This window comes from Sinocyclocheilus grahami, unplaced genomic scaffold, assembly GCF_001515645.1.
Source record: "Sinocyclocheilus grahami isolate Dianchi unplaced genomic scaffold, SAMN03320097.WGS_v1.1 scaffold820.1, whole genome shotgun sequence".
NCBI lineage: Eukaryota > Metazoa > Chordata > Actinopteri > Cypriniformes > Cyprinidae > Sinocyclocheilus > Sinocyclocheilus grahami.
The window spans coordinates 192,696-210,383 of NW_015505999.1; the positions used below are offsets into that span (position 1 = coordinate 192,696).

Genomic DNA, 17,688 nt, shown 5'->3' on the forward strand with positions numbered 1-17,688 from the left:
CTGCTCCCCCAAGCATACAAACCCACACACTTCATCCTCATTCTACTATATAATAATAATAATGATTTTAACCTTCCTCAATACTCCTATAACTCTTCGTACTCTATTAAAAACCCCTGTGTCCCTTAAGAAATCCATAAGAATTCTAGTCTGTGCCCTGTGTTGTGTGCTCAACAGCTCTTTTAATGTCATGTCCTGAACCTCTATCTCTCTCAACTTATTCCTCATCAACTCTCTCTGAACCTCATACCTGCTGCACCTCAAGACCACATGCTCCACTGACTCTTCTTCCTGGCAAACCTCACACAATCCAGTATCATGTTTCCCTATTAACTTGAGTGTTTTATTTAATAAACAATGTCTGGTGAATAACTTTATTTCTGACTCAATTAAAAAGCGGTTACCGCGCACCCCTCTTCGGCGCTTTCCGTCTGAGCGCACATAACAACACAGACGACTACGGAACTGGACGTCACTTCCGACGCAAATTATATTATTATATTTATGCACATGTATTTGCGCATTTATGATTGAGTAAATCATAGTTTAGATGTTAAATAACATGTGTTAAGTAAAAACTGAAATGTTTTTTAATTATTATTCTTTGTCCAAAATAATGTTTCCGGTGACGTACATTATACCAGCCAAATGGCGAGTGGCTCTTTTTATTCACTCACGTGGCTTCGATGTTTTTCAAGGTTGTATAAGCTGTAGAGATGTTACTGTTCTTTTAACACATTTTGCCATTTGCTATAATAATGTACAAGTTTTTAGGAGCGTCGGTATTGCAATTCTACACTCGTACGTGCTTAAAACATGTTTCAAGACCGCAGCTGTCAAGGGAACATGAAGGGGTGTCGCTGCTTCGACGGTCATTTGTTTCCAGCTTAATATCAAAGGACTGGGCAACCCATGTGGGCAGAAAACAGAGGTGCAGATCATCCAGACGTCTGAGATGTTACAGCACTCGAAAAGGTGTTAGAGAGCCAGCATCAAACCAACCTCGGGAATTATACACTTTAGTGGAGCCACAGAAACAAGAACAATTTGTGTTCCCCGACTTTGATGAACCAGTGGACTATAAAGATGATGAAATGCCAGATCATCTTCTTTTGCATGATCTTACAAGTAATGCAGACGCAAAGCCGGTGCATGAAAAGCATGGCAATCACATGCACCTTAGAGGACTGGAAATGCAAATGAAACATTTAAAGGGCTCTGCAAAGTCTGAGGTGGAGGAAAACTCATTGATTGAGTTCCATGATGAAGGATTCCCACTGGACAGATGCACCAAATCAAAGAAGGTTAAAAAGCAACAAAAGATCTATGGCACTCCTGATGTGGACGTGGCAGTCAGTGATACCTGTTGCTCCGGCTGCGGGGCCCTCATGCATTGTGCGGACCCTGAAATCCCAGGTTACCTGCCAAGTGAGAAATTCAGAGTGTTAGTTGAAGAGGACCAACTGAAGAAGGCCATATGTCAGAGATGCTTTTTAATCAATCACCACCAGAAAGCTTTGAACGTCACCATGTCTAAAGAGGAGTACAGAGCGATTGTCAAGATAATTAAATCAGAGAAGGCTTTAGTGCTGCTGATAGTGGATCTTCTGGATCTCCCTGACTCCATCATCCCAGACCTTCCAGAGCTTGTTGGGAAGAATAAGCACATTGTGATTTTAGGAAATAAAATAGACTTGCTGCCCGGAGATGCTGAGAATTACCTGCAGCGTATCAAACGTCAGCTGAAGGCATACTGTGCCAGCATGGGCATTTCTACCAGTGATAACAAAGACATCCACCTCATCAGTGCCAAAACAGGATATGGTATAGAAAACCTTATAACGAGACTGCAGTCGACCTGGAAGTACAAGGGAGATGTGTATTTGGTCGGGATGGCCAATGCTGGCAAATCCACGCTGTTTAATACTCTACTGGAATCTGATTATTGCAAATCCAGAGCCTCAGATGTAATCCACAAAGCTACTATATCTCCATGGCCTGGTGAGATATTGCATTCAAGATAATTGGTCAGGAATTAAGCTAAATGTTGGCCATAATCAGTAAATATGATAAATAAATTATTATTAATTATGTAGATTGATAACATTTTTACAATCCTGTTTCACAAATACACTAAGTTTCACTAAAACACTCAAAAGTCTGGAATAATAAAGGTTTTTAATTCCCTTCTGAAATCATTCTAATGTGCTGATTTGATGCTCAACAAATATCTCTTATTAACATTATCAAAGTTAAAAACCGTTTTTGAGGATTAATATTATTGTAGAAACCATGATACACTACCATTCAAAAGTTTTGGGTAGATGGGTTTAAAAAATAAAAAGCAATACTTTTATTCAGCAAGGATGCATTATATTGATCAAAAATGAATCAATATAAAAACATTTATAATGTTACAATTTTTTTTTTTTAATAAATGCTGTTCTTTTAAAAAGTCTATTCATCAAGAATCCTGCAAAAAGTGTCACATTTTGCAAAACATTAAGCTGCAAAACTGCATTCAACATTGATGATAAAATATGTTTCTTGAGCAGCAAATCAACAAATTAGAATGATTTCTGAAGGATCATGTGACACTGAAAATTCAGCTTTTCATCACAGAAATTAATTATATTTTGCAATATATTCAAATGCAAATGTATTCTTTTAAATTGTAATATTATTACTGTATTTTTTTTAGCAAATAAACACATTCTTGGTGAGCTTAATAGTCTTCTTTCAAAAACATGAATAAAATTAATTATTCCAAACTTTTGACTAGTAGTGTGTGTGTAAGAGAGGAATGTTTCAAGTACTAAAACGAGAACAAAGAGCTTTTTATTTAGCCTGCTTGACCCTTTTAGTCATTTAGGAATGTGTTGTGCATTCCTGAACGATTAAGCTGTTTAGCTATGATATTGATGTCCAGGGTAACTGTTAAAAACACATGTATCTGTCCACTGTAAATCTAGGAACAACATTAAATCTGCTGAAGTTTCCCATCATCAACCCCACCCCCCACCGGATGTTCAGGCGGGCGGAGAGACTGAAACAGGCATCTCATTTGACAGAGGACGACATGAATCCTGAAGAGATGAAGAGAATCATACAGTTCAGCAAGCAGGGATACTTGGTTGGTGAGTTTGCAGTTTTTGATTTTTTAGGAATCCACAATATATCTGTTCCATATTGGTTATCAGCTGCTATTAAAGATTTTTAATTTATCTGTGTCGGCTGATATTGTATTATATTTAACTGTGCATGCTCATGACATTTTTACATTTAGATTTCCTTTGCCATCTTCTAATGCTCACTTAAAGTTAACTTAATTCAATAACGCCATTAGATGTCTTTTTTTCAATTATTTTTCATACTGTACATTATAATGTTTTGATGCCTAAATGCACTTGTAGCATTTAAAATGATTGATTTAAAATTTGTTTTAATGCGTTAAATGTATATTAGACAAGATAATGTTATAGATGGTCTATTTGTCATTATAGAGTACATTTTATGTTCTGAAGGAAAGCAAAAGTGTGTATATATAAGGATCGTTTGTAATGATAATGTAATATATATATATATACAGTGCTTAACAAATGTATTCGACCACCACCACCCAATGTAAGGTTTGTGTCACAGCTGCCCTAAACTAAATGTATTGGTGATTACCAAAATAGCTTTTATGTTTATGTAATGGTCAATCCACCATTATGTGTAAGCTGAGCTCTTTAGTGTTTCTAATGCTAAAATATAATTATTGTTGTTATCCATGAATTTTCAAATGTACTGTTTTACAAGAAAGGCAGAAAAATAGTAAAGCACTTTATTTTTATTTTATTCAGATGCCCAATTACAGTCAATAACAACAGAGACTGTGGAAAAGTACATAAAAACAATGCCAGCAAGAATGTTAGCTGTCATCAAGGCCAAAGGAGGCCGTACAAAATATTATGTTTTTTTGTTATTATGTGTGATTTAAAGACTATTTCGTTGTTTCAGTTTACTATTGCCTAATTAATGGCAATAACATTTTTAGTTTTTGACAGATTCCTAAAATATTAGTATTTTCTTTTTATTATGGCAGGTGGTCTAATAAATGTTAAGTATGTACAGTGCTTTCTTGTAAAACAGTAAATTAGAAAATTGATGGATAACAATTATATTTTATCATTACAAATACTACTGTGACTAAAGAGCTTACACATGCTTAACCATTACAAAAACATAAAAAATGATTTCAGTAACAACCAATACTGTAAGGGTGGTGGCGGCGGTCTTATATATATATGTGTGTGTGTGTGTGTGTGTGTGTGTATGATTCTTGATGATACAATTTTCTCTAATTTTCATTTATTCCTTATATGTAAGGACCAGTCAGAAGTTAGCAATAATTATGATTTTTTTACAATTTACAAATAACTGTTTTCTATTTTAATGTTTCCAAATGTATTTTATGTCTGTGATGGCAAAGCTGAATTTTCAAAAGCCATTTCTCCAGTCTTCAGTGTCCCATGATTTTCCAGAAATTATTAATAATATTTGTAATACATTAATAATCATTAATAATGTTTTACAATTACTGAATTTTCCTTTTTTTTTAATTGGAGGCAACTTTCTTAATTTTATTATTATTATAATTTGTTTTATTTTTTTTAGGTCACATTGGGAGGACATTCCAAGCAAATCAGACACCCAAGAGAAAACTTGTGGAATTTGATCCCGACAGTCTGAGCTTTGGAGAAGACCTGGGGGAAGATGTTAAAAAGGATCCATCCTTGGACACCTCCACAGATGCAGAGCTCACCTACAATGAAATCAAAGATGCACACTGGTTCTATGACACCCCAGGCATCATGAAAGAACATGACGTGAGTCTCCCTATTCAAACTGTACTCACATGATGTGATATAATTATGTTCATAATTACAATCATTTCTGTATACCCATATTTTTAAAAGTCTATCATTATGAATCATGCACCACAAAAGATTTTGATCAAAATGTTACTTTCCAGGTTCTCAGCCTGTTGAATGAGCAGGAAGTGAAGCTGGTGGTTCCTACACAGGCCATTATGCCGAGAACGTTTATAATGAAGCCCGGTATGGCTTTATTTTTGGGGGCTTTGGCACGCATTGATTATTTGGAGGTAAGAGTCCATATGACATAGGAAAACTGAATCTTTTGCTGTATCTGCCCCACACCAAGATGGCTTTTAATGTACTTTTACTCTCCCTAGGGGGAAAGCTCATGCTGGTTAACAGTTGTTGCTTCAAATCGCATCCCGGTTCATATCACCAGTTTGGACAAGGCTGATGAAATCTACCAGAAACATGCTGGGAATGTCCTTCTTGCAGTATGTAGAAATACATTTGTATTTTTAACAGCAGCCATTACGCCAGTCTTCAGTGTCACATGACCCTTCGGAAATCATTCTAATATGCTGATTTGGTGCTCAAGAAACATTTCTTAATATTATTTTTATCAGTGTTGAATACTGTTGTTCTACATTGTTTTGTGACAAGGTCCCATCTGGTGGTGAGGAGCGCATGAAAACTTTTCCACCACTTATTGCTCAAGACTTTGAACTCCAAGGGCAGGGCTGCAACACTGCAATTACTGACATCAAGATCTCATCAGCAGGTAATTTTTGGGGTGACTTACAAGCAGAAAAGTCCTTTTGATCATGGTACCTGCTGCCTTTCTAGGTTTTGCCAGTTGTCTACATTTAATTAGCTGTTTAGATTTTGTAAGCTTTTATAGTAAAAATGTTTGTAAGGTTTTAAAGTCAATAGGGTTGGGCGATGTCTACCAAATTGGCATCGGGCGATGTCTACAGTGAAACATCGTGATGGACGATGACATCGGGGGGCGGGGTTAGGGGGTGTGCCAGAAGCTGAATCCGTATGCAGAAAGGCACTGAAAACAAATAATGCGTTCTACGGAGCCACTAAAGGGACATGGTTAGCCGCTTGCTAGTGGTAAACTGTTACGTTACAGTACATGAAAGTTCACTTACCACATACACAGAGTAAGGAGAGATGACTGATAGGACAATGGCGAATGATTTGCAGATACTGAGCACCACTGACAAATATCTAATCTTGTAAAATGTGTGGTAGAGGTACTGCTGCTCCGTAGTATAGAGTCTGTGATCGCGAATCTTGAAAGTGAAAGTATAATGAGAGTGCGCATTCAAAAGCTGTTTCAATGCCCTGCATATTAGTAGCGGCTCCCTGATGGCCATAATTTAAATACAGTATAATAATTACCCAACGATATAATTGCGAGAGAAAGTATTGAAAAATATTTTTTTTATCCTCCCATCTTGATCTTGTAGGCTAGTTGGGGGGGGGGGGGGGGTATCCAAGGTCAAGTCTTACGGTCTGGCTGGCCACGTTTTTATAATAAAATTTAAAAATATATATATATTTAAAGAAACTTAAATTGATGTAGTTTTTTCTTGTTTTTCAGGCTGGGTTGCCGTGACAGCAGCCGAAGGAGATCAGCTGTTGTTGAGGACTCAAGCCCCTGAAGCAGCAGGACTATGTTTGCGCACCCCACCTTTACTGCCCCACCTCGTGAATCTGAAAGGACAGAGAATCAACAAGACTCCCGCCTATAAGACGAGAAAGCTACAGGTGCTGGTAGACACCGGTCTGTCTGTGAAAGCTGCTGAGAGGCTCAAAGTGAGAAATAAAAAATGAAGTGTTGTTGCGGTTTCTCTTGATATCCCCTCAAGCTTTTGTTCTTCAAAATATTGTTCGAATTGAACTGAATGTACTGCTTACGTGACAATTACAGTTTCTAATAATGTATTGTTTTTTTATACTAAAATATCTAAATGATTATGAGTTTACTTGATAATTAAATGTTGATACATTCTGCCATTTAAAATGCCCTTCAAATAATAAAAAGAAAAAAAACTGTAGCAAGATTTTTTTTATTGAAAATTCTTCAGCTAAACATACAGGTCACACAGTAAACTGTTTTTCAGATAATTCATAAAAAGTCAAATCAAGGGACAACATAACATTTTCGCTAATATAATTTGACTACTTTTACTAAGGATTGGAAAAAGACAAGTCACACACTTGATTACAAAGATTGATAAATGGCACAATCCGAGTTATTAATTGGCAAAATGCTTTTCTAAAGAAGAAAAGCAAAAAAAGCAGTGCTTAACATAAAAAGAGTGATGAAGGACATATTTACAGTAATAAAGTATCCAACCATCCAAGAGTGCAGTTTTTAAGGGGCACTGGGGCACCCGTGGATAGTTTTCTAATTTTCCATCGGAGGCCTGGGGTTTTGCCCCTACAACCTCAACCAACTACATCTTGCTTTGGTGATATATCCAAAAGTTTAATATTGCACTTAATGCATTAAAGGCAGTTTATTTATATAACAGTATTTTATTTCTTTTACAGTAATTTTTTTTTTCAAGATTTACTGACATACAAGGGTTGTGGCAACAACACATTCACACTTATACAAAAAACAAAACAAAACGTCAGTTCAATATGATTAGATCAACTTTGGATGAACAGATTTTTGATGTCGATAACCAATTTGATATGTGGAAGGGAATGTTGCTTGGGTAAAATACACAGAAAAGACAAGCCATTCTTTCATTTGAAGGTAAATGAGATCTAAATATCTGAGAAATGAATTAAAATGCTCAAATTGATTGTCTGAGGCACTGAAGAGCAAATAATAAAGAAAAAATATGTACAGTGTATATACAGACGAAAGCAACAAAATCTTTGGACTAAGCATGAAATAGAATTATTACCAGAAAATTGACAGATAAAATAACCTCCAAACTCAAATGAGAGTTACAATGGAAGTGTAAAAAAAAAAAAAAAGGTTGAAAGCAAATTTACAATGAAAGAAAATAACCTACTATTCTGCTAACTACATGCTACTTTCCTTAAAAGGCAGAGCAAGCGTAATCAAAGAAAGACCGTTAGGAAGTGTACAGAAATCTTTTTCTGTTCAAATGAAATGTTTAGCTTATGTGAGAGAAACAGAGCCTTAGAGGTAAGATTATGGTTAGTTGTCAAGTGCTCTCTAAACTGTAAAAGGGAACAAAGAAACAGTTGAAAACAATGACATTAGCCAGATTTAAACACACACTCCGTCTAATGCTGACCAGAGATGGAGGCGCTTCAGTGGAGTGGAACAGCACAAAGACACTGAAAGTCCCATTATCTTCAGGGCTATTCAGCACTGGACCACCTGGGTCTGGCTAATCTGAACTCTCTGCAGGGATGGAGGGAGAAAGTGTTCTTGCTTTCAGAGCAGTTCTCCTTTTTGTGGCTTCCGAGTAGTGTAACAATAAACAGGAAAAACCCGATGATCATTTCGTCATGGAGCACATGACTAAGCAAAGATTCAGTCAGTCTGGGTTCAACAATAGGATACGACCACAAGTTGACAATGGATTTCATTTCTGAATTGAAAGAATACTGGGGTAAGAAATCAATTAGTTGATGCTTCATGTTGCGTCATGGCAAGCTAAAAACTAGAACATCTGTCATGAGCTGTAAAGCCATCAAGAACAACAAGAACCTAATTTTTATTACAAAGTGAACAAGCTTTGTTCAGTTCCAAGTCTAGGAGAACCTCATAAACTGCTTTGAACACAAAAAAGTTGCCCTTTTCCATACGAGATACCCCTCACTTATCACCCTGAGCCGCCCCCTCTAGGTAATAAACATTTACTAAATGCCGGTTCAAGTGGCGACGGTAGTCCATCTCCAAAGAGAAGGTACGGTCACAGAAGATACACGTGTGACTGAGCAGTTTGGTTGGAGACGGAAGTTCTTCTGTCGGAGTCTCTGGAAGTTTCTCTCCACCCTCGGTGGCAGCAGCCAGTCCGTTGAGACCAGAGTCGTAGCTTCCTTCAGAGGCGCTATCGCTGATGTCACTTCCCCCATCGTTACTGTGGATACCTTCGTCATCCTCTGCATCAGTGGATTTGTGACCAGGTCGACCGGGAAGTTCAAGAATTGGACTGAAAACAGGCTGCTGTTGGCTGAAACCCTGAGAGGTCTCGCTGTCAGTAGGTGATGGCATCTCACTTCCACTGTCTACATCTGGAATTTCTTTTGGTGTTTCTTTCTCATGCGAGACCTTGTTCTCAATTTCTTTAGGTTGTTCAGAGTCTAGATCTTGGGGTTGGCATGGAACTGTGAGTTCCTCCACAACAGAAGCAGACTCCTTGTGATTTCTCTCATCTTGGCAGGTCACTACTGTAGGTGTCTGCTCATCAGGTTGGTCAAGAACCTCCAGTGTTTCTGTGATGGGCTGTTTTTCAGCTTCTAGAGTGCTTAGCTTCTCTGGGACTTCATTGGTCTTCTCAGGCTCAACGACACAAGTCTCAGGTTTGCATGCACTTGCCTCAGCATTCTTGGCTTTGCTCTTCATGGCCTGTAGAACCTCGGGTATGGTGCGATTTCTCTCTGGAGCTCCAGAATTAGTTGATGGCTTGGCTGTATTTTTCATTGTACGCTTGACCTGCGTTGAGGGACAATTTGGTTCTGAAGACTCCGTCGCTGGTACATTCATGTTCTCTGCTTTTCTTTTGACAGGTTTACTCCTAACTTTTTGCACTGCTTCTGTACTCTGGGCATCCTTTTCCCTGTTGACCTTTGACCATTTTGTCTGCCTCTTGCATGGTTTCTTGGGTTGAGATTTCTTGCAATCCTTAGCACTTTCTTTCTCTTCAGTCTCCTTCGCTTTCTCATTTAGCAATCTGTTTTCCTTTTCTAGCCGCTCTCTATCCTCTTTCTCATTTTGCTGTTGCTGTTTATCTAGAAGGTCTTTCTCTGCACTTTCTTTATCTAAATCTAACCTTTGCTCCTCAACAATGGGTTGATGTTTCACAATAACTTCGTTAGCGGTCTCCTTCAATGGCTTCTCTTTCTTAAGACGACCTTTGGTTACTTTCTCCACAGATTTAGGGGATTTCTCTACCTTCTTCTTTACCTTTTTATTAGCTTGTTTGTCATTCCAGCCCTCTGTTTTTGCCACGGCGATGTCCACAACTTTCACGAAAGTCTTTCCTTTAACCTTCTTACTGTTTTTCTCTTTCCCCTCATTTTTCGGCATGGTCTTTTTCTCTGCAGTTTTTTCTTTGAGTTGCTGGGTCGGCTTTCCAGATTTTTCTTTCACAATGACATCTGGGTTTTTCTTTGCGGTCTTGTCAGTCAGCTCCCTCTCCACAGCAGGGGTGGGTTTAGTGGGTTTCTTAATGGAGAGGTTGATTGGACCTGATTCAACATCATCCAATTCTCCCAACTGCTTGTCACATCTCCTTGATCCAGACTGGTCTGTCACAAGCTTATTTGGCAAAATGTCGTCAGTGTCTGTCCTCTTCACACGAAGCCTTACCTTTGATACGTCCATCGAGATATCAGTGCATCCTGGGTGTCTGGACTTGATGTGATACTGCAAGTTGCACTTCTTGGATGCAGCATATTTGCAAACCGGGCAAAGAAACTGGCGAGGGTTTACATGGAGCTCAACATGCTTTTTAAAGTTGCTGCGGTCAGCTGTCTTGTATTGGCAGTAAGGGCAGCTTAGGGGCTTGGGTCCATTGTGGACCTGTCTGGCATGGCGGGTCACCTCGTGCTGGTTGGCTGCCAGGTAGCTGCAATTGTCACATTTGAAAGGCCTCTCACCTATTCCAGACAGACCATAAGGAGAAGGTCAAGGCTGAACAATTAATCTTTTATTTCAACATTTTGAGAAAAACACAGACACAAGTCTCATGCAGGGGGATACAGATAAAAGACAGGCAAACACATCACAATACAGAATCACATTCTAATTCACTTTGTATACCACAAACCGTGTACCATTTTATCCAAAGCCATCTGGCTCCACGGAGTGCAACAAAAGAGAGAAATGTCATTGACAAGATGAAAATGGAGGACTTGAGCACATTTGCTCCATCCCAAAACCCAGAGAGCTCGTTTACAGAGGCAAAATAGTCGCCTTGAAAAATGTACACACACTTTATACATTTTTATAACTTCAAGATTTAATGAATTCCCATGACTTCTTCCAAACATAGAATAAACTACTTCAAAACTGAATGCAGCATCACAAGTATTTTACTGAGAATATATCCCAGAATACACTGCAACAGGTTTAATAATAAATAAAAAATGAATCGTGTGCTATGTATTTTTATTCTTTTTAAAATATTGTATCATTAGCTGAGCTGTTATTGGCTTAATCTAATGAAATTTTGCAAGTCTTGGGACAAGGTAGCTCAGTAGGTTTTGGAACAGATTTATTAAATCAAAACCTGGACTGGAATTGAACAAACTACATTATAAATCCTAAAATATAACAATATATACTCAGGTCAGTGGTTCTTAATTCTGGTCCTTGTGACCCCCCGCTCTGCACATTTTGTATGTTTCTCTTATCACTTCAGAGGTTTGTTCCATTAGAACTAAGCGTATATATGTTCCATTCAAATGGCATTAAAGTGCGCGAGACAAGACTACTATGCAAATCCCATGTTTACGGTTAAATAACCCTTTACACTTCTGTAGTAAGTTTTGTCTGTGAGTGTAGTGCAAATCTGTGTTCTTAAAGCAGCACTATGTAACTTTTTCTGTGTTCAAAATTTGCAAAATGTATATAATGAGCGAGTACATCATGAATTCATCTTCCAAACCGCGTTTTTGTCTTATTCCGAATCACTACGGTACACTTATAATAAGTACTTATATTTGGACTATTGTAGCCTGGTCGGGTCATCACCGCTGCGGAGTAACACATACCTGCTTGAATCGCCATAGACATAAACTTAGAGAAGTAGCTCCGGTTGTTATCTTCTTCCACAGGATGTGTGCAGTTCTGTTTATTATCCGCTAGAGCGCCAAAAGTTACATAGTGCTGCTTTAAGTGAAGTAAACTTCAGGCGATTTCCCATGTGCAGGAAGTAGAGAGCAGTGAACACTGTGTAGGAACCATGTCAATCAGAACACAGTTCATTCACGGAGCTCTCTTCAAACGAGCTGATGATCTGAATCAGGTGTGTTAAACAAGAGAGACATGCAAAATAGGCAGAGCAGGGGGTCGCGAGGATAAGGATTAAGAACCGCTGCTCTAGATCAATTTCAGCATAAGAATGCTTCAATAGACGGACAAGAGACTCACCTGAATGAGTTCGCATGTGTCTGGTAAGATGAGTTTTTTGGGAGCTGGAGTAGTCACAGTATATGCACTGGAATGGACGCTCACCTACAAGACGAATCAAATAAAATTTTATTTTTCACAAATATTTCCGTTTATATAAAAGGACACTAAAAGTAAACTTTAATCGGCGTGATTTTAAAATGAATTGAGACTTATTGGAGAATTTTAGACGTACCAGTGTGGGTCCTGATGTGCTGTATGTAATTATTTTTGCGGTCAGAAAAATATGAGCACTGGTTGCAAGTGAAAAGCTTGCTGGGAAAATGATTCCTCAGATGTTTCTTCCAGTGATACTGACTGATGGTGGTATAAGCACAAATGGTGCACTTGAATACTCTCTGATCTTCACCCTCCTTAGTATGATGTTTAAGATGAGCCATGTAGTGGTCGTAACGGTTGGTGTTGTATCCACAGCGCTCACAGCGGATCACACCTTTGGAGTTACTCAAACTTTCATTATTCTCTGTGTTCGGTGTCTGAGATTGGCCTGACTCACTGGCCAGATCGTCGTCAGAGTCAGCTGTGCCATTTACCACTGTCATTTTCTTGGCGCCGTGAACACGAATATGGTGAATGAAGTCCTCCTCGTTCTCAGCCTGGTATTGGCAGGGTTTACAAAAGAAAGGCTTCTTCTTCTTTTTGTTGGATTCAAAGATGACGACTGCGGTGCGCTTACGTTTTTCCGCTGGTGAAGATTCAAACGGGGTCTTTTCAGATGGGTTCAAGAGGTCTTCTACTTGCTCCATTTCAATCTGCTCTATTACTCTTTCTGTCACCTCTGGCTCAACCCCAGTGGCAAGTTCAGTGTACGTGCCCTCAGACATCTCAGAGTTGTCAAAGCTGTATCTGATAACACCCTCTTCCTCGCTGTCAGAGTAGTTGTTGCATCCAACGGTCTTGAGTTCGACCATTTGTTTCTCTTCTGCATTGTAGTCTGAGGAAGATGCCTCTGATGATACCACCACATTAGCGAGCATCACTAGCTGAGGGGCGACCACGTCGTTCCGAGGCAGCTCGGGAAGGTCATGGCCGACCTCTGGTAATGGGATGCCAACAGGCATGAAGATACCAGCAGTAGCTGGATACACAGTCTGAGCAGACATGCTCAACCAGCTGAAATGCAAATAGAAACAGTGATTTCAGTGCCATTTAAAATATAATTTCATAAAAATGTGTATGTGAAATGAAAGCAGAAGTCTGAAAGGATGTGTGAACTGTGACATCTTCTCAGAGCAAGTCATCTGACTATGACAAAACAAGCACTTTCATGTAAATGAATGATTAAATCAAAAGACATCATTTTCTGAGATAAGGAGTCTTGGCTGAGCCAATCTCTGATTGATTAGCCCTACAAGGTTAAAGCAGATTGCTCAATTTCACACTCCCAAACACATTTTTAAAAAGAAACAAGCAAAGCCTAAACCAACACCTCTTTATAGAGTCAATAAATTACCCTGTTCTTTCTTGTATGAAGTCCATTAAAGCAATAAGCAGCTTTAACTCTGGGTTATTTTAGGGAATTACTGCAGACAAGTGTCTATATTCCAACAGTTCAGAGCTCCCAACCATGTATGGCAATGCTCCTCAAAAGTAATGATTCAATTCTTAAGGCATGACTTTTAAGATGCAATCTAACCAAGACAAGCATGAAATATATTCAGAGCAACAATAACACAACACAATGTTTACTGAGTTGCATTATTTCAACCAAAACTTTGTGGGGCACTTTTTTTTTTCTCTGTGCACCGAGTAAACAATAATCATCTCACTCTATTTTGTATGGGTGTACAACACAATTTATTGAAATCTACGCAATTCAGATTAAACTTTTTTGCACTTCAGCCCAAAATACTTTGCTATAAATACTATGTACTATCCATATTCCATAAAGTTATTCCATATTCTATCTGAATACTATAATCTATAATATTTAGAGACACTAAATAATTATAGTTTAAAAGTGTTATACTATATGAATATGATATATAATACTAAATGATATTATCATACAATAGTATAATATTTCTAAATACCATGTAGAACACTACAGATAGATAGATATAGAAACACTAAATGCTACACTGTACTGCCGACAAAGTTTTAAAACTAGGTCTCGTATTGAGTTAAAGTTTAATTAAACCTGCTCTAGTGTGGAGAAGTATGATCATGGCAAACAGAGCCGCGCGCGCGCGCGTGTGTGTGTGTAATGCCTGCGAGTTTGCATGCTCTGAAATGTGTTCGGCCATTTTAAAACAGCACCACCAACAACTTCTACCAGTGGAGGAGAAAAAATATAGCCGATGTGTGAACTGAAGCAGCATGACATGAACGTTTATTTAAATTAACTCATTCAACCAGCAAAGCACTAACCAGCTCAAACTGGCTTTGCGTGAAAATCTGACAGCGTTAAATCAAAGTTGTCAAAATAAGGAGTGAAAAACTTTGACCTTGTTGGACAGCTCCAAACACGACCCATCTCAATCAGACGAAGAGCGAGCTACACATTGCACGAAATATTAAAACACACAACATAACAAAAAAACCCCACTCCATTTAATTTCACTACATGGAGTTTTAACATGACTAAAAACAAATGAAGGCGTCCACTTGGCGTCTCACAGAAATCTGGGTGATTTCCGAATAAACAAAAGCTCAAAAGACATCATAAAAAGGATGTGATTTATTCTAAAAACGAAAGGAAAGTCGCTGTCCAGCTTGAATATTCGTATAAAACCTCAATTCTAGTCAATCTGACCGCAAAAGTTGCGTTGCGTACCTTCAACAACATGGAAAAACGACTTTTCCGGAAACTGCATGCATGCAACAACACACACTTACGCACGACAACCCAACAAAGTTACACTTTTTATTCAACACATTCGATCGAAGAACATGGGGAGGATTTTCGGTGTAATTTCTCGTTAAGTTACGCACTTTTTGCACTTTTAATTTGGTCCGCGTGTGTGTTAGCCGTGGTCCTGATCTGCTGTCTCTCCGTGCTGAAATCAGCCCTGGACAGCGCCTCTCTCTTTCAATGCAACCCTCCATTTTCACTCCACTTACTCAAACTTAGTTGGGCTCGTGCGCGACACAAAACAACACAACACAACACAACACCACACCCTACTCGGCTCCGAACCCGACGGAACCAAACGCACGAACTCACCAGCGGTGCTCGCTCGTTGTTTGGCGACGTTGTCGTAGAAACAAGTTTCGAGAGAAGTTATTTCCAAACTCTCACATCGGTCGAGGAAGTACGCGACATTCACGCGCATTCCAGCACATCGCTCTCGCGCGCCCTCGCTGGGGGAGGTGTGACGTCAGCGCGCTGCCGTTCTCGCGCTCTCCAAGTTTACTCGCGTGTGTTTTTCTACTGTGTGTGGAGAGCAGTTGCCAATTTAGCACTTTTGTTGCTAGATTTAGCAACTTTTCAGACTACCCTAGCAACCTTTTTTTTTTCAAAAAGCACCTAGCAACAAATTTAGCTATTTTTAAAAAGTTTTGGGCAACTTTTGTAAAGTGACTCAAATGATAAAAAAGACATATTTTCATCTAAATGACACAAAAAGAGGAAACCATTGAACAGCTAGCCAGCCAAGCAGCACATCAACCAGGAGAGAGCAAGAGAAATAGTACAAACAAATGTGCATTAAGTTGCTAGTTCCAATTGGTCAATAATAAATGCACATTTATGATACAGCATGTTATTAGCTTGTAATTGTTGTTCAGTTAGGTACACCGTAAGAAAAAATATGTGGAAAAACTAGTCATTTTCTGCCAGGATGTTATCCATTAAGTTATAACCTGTAACCTTAAAACACAAAATGCAATGTGGAATTTAAAACACAGGTGAAACACCCGTAAAAAAATTTATACGTATTGTCCCTTCATATAAACAGTACATTGTGTCCTATTTTTATAGACTTTTGTGTAGCACACTAATTAACTAGTGCACTGCTTAAAACTATAATTGTTCAGAATGTGCAGTTTTACTAGTTAATAAGAAAATACATGAAATGTGTAACTGTTCAATAATTCAATGTTGTAAAAAAATCAGATCATAAAGATGTGCTACTTGTGTTACTTTTACAAATTGAAATATTTTATGTTAATAATATTTTTATGAACAAATAACATTGAAAAAATGTGTTTCGCTGAGAGTTGAGTAATCTCGTGTACTCCACATAAAAACGCTGTTTTGGGTCATGGTTATGCAATGACGGCATCACGCAACGACAACATCATTTAGCAACTTTCAGCAACAAATCGATCTGCCTTTAGCAGCTTCCCCTGAAAGTGAGCTGGCAGCACTGCTGGAGAGCGCGCGAGTGACAGAATGGTCTGAACAAATACACAAGAATGCCGCGACGACATTTGAACGGGCGCTGTTAGTTTAGTAGTAGCCAGCTTTGTACAAGTTCTACTCATTGTTTCGTGTTTGTCGTCTAAAGCTACACGTGGCGAACAGGCAACAGTGATGTTTTAAGTTTAAAGGAATATTTTTACAGGACGATATTAGGCAGCTGAACTCACAGGATCAACACAGGCGCTTGGCAAACAACTTGTACAGATGGTGGGGGATACTATTTATTTTCCATTACATTATGTCTGGGGGGTTTTTCTTCACACTTTTAACAATCCAGTTTTTCCTAAGAAGAGGCATCTGGTACTGAAATCTGGTATTGAAAATCACGTCTTCCTAATTAAATTAAAATGGGTCTAATGAAAAGTGTGTTTTAATCAGGTCCTAAAATTATGACTGAAAAAAAATATTTGACTATTGATGAACCAGTTTGAGTAGAAATAATCAAATAAAATGAATAAACTTTGGGACACAACTTTGGCAAAAATGTATCTTTTTCCTGGTTCAGTCACTTGGCATTTCATAATTTCTTATGTGTTGTGTAATAACTTGTGTATTATTCTGCAATTAGCTGATATATGTATAATAGATGTATAAAAACACCAAATGTGAAAGGTTGTCATTGTTTTTGTCAAACACAATGGCTTTTTTATTTGAACTTTTAAACAAATGTCATTAATGAATGGAAATTCGTTGTTTAGGGTTAATAGAAGGTGCAAGTTTATGGTGCTTGCAGAAGAGAGTCTTCAACAGTTTTTTAAAGGTCTCAAATGGTTAAAAGTTTCAATATCACCTATGTATATGAATGTGTATCAAATAAAAACTGTTACTACACAGTCGAGTGTTTGCAGCAAATGATCTACCAAGGCAATAATAATGTTCTGTTACGCTTTTAACATGCTAAATCTCACTTAAGCAGGGGTATAACAACGGTTTGTGTGATTTAGTTTTGCTCCATCCTAACATGCCGCTGTATTTTACAAACATATTGTTATATTGTTTGTGGCCACAAGGGTGCGCTGAACATCTACGTGTGAAGCATTGGCCCTTCTGCACGAAAGAATGAATCTGGGAAGTAACAAACTCTAAGAATTTATTTCTAA

General features: G+C 38.3%; 3 protein-coding genes across 3 annotated transcripts in view; 2 read left to right on the forward strand and 1 right to left on the reverse strand.

Moving 5' to 3' along the window:
- Positions 1–655: 655 nt before the first annotated feature.
- LOC107562373 (nitric oxide-associated protein 1-like) lies at positions 656–6,902 on the forward strand. The gene is made up of 7 exons (XM_016246997.1): positions 656–2,001; positions 2,973–3,137; positions 4,660–4,871; positions 5,018–5,149; positions 5,240–5,356; positions 5,526–5,643; positions 6,475–6,902. The coding sequence occupies exons 1-7, from the start codon at positions 759–761 to the stop codon at positions 6,705–6,707; spliced, it is 2,220 nt and encodes a 739-aa protein (XP_016102483.1). The 5' UTR covers positions 656–758; the 3' UTR covers positions 6,708–6,902.
- Positions 3,577–17,688, forward strand: part of LOC107562374 (beta-1,4-galactosyltransferase 1-like) — a 32,992-nt gene continuing 18,880 nt past the window's right edge. Inside the window, exon 1 of the mRNA XM_016246999.1 lies at positions 3,577–3,588. The gene's annotated coding sequence lies outside the window, so the exon portion shown is untranslated. The remainder of the gene's footprint in view (positions 3,589–17,688) is intronic.
- On the reverse strand, positions 7,903–15,518 carry LOC107562372 (RE1-silencing transcription factor). The gene is made up of 4 exons (XM_016246996.1): positions 15,389–15,518; positions 12,398–13,335; positions 12,184–12,267; positions 7,903–10,688 (listed from the first exon to the last, which is right to left on the reverse strand). Exons 2-4 carry the CDS (start codon positions 13,323–13,325, stop codon positions 8,683–8,685), a joined length of 3,018 nt encoding a protein of 1,005 aa, XP_016102482.1. The 5' UTR covers positions 13,326–13,335; positions 15,389–15,518; the 3' UTR covers positions 7,903–8,682.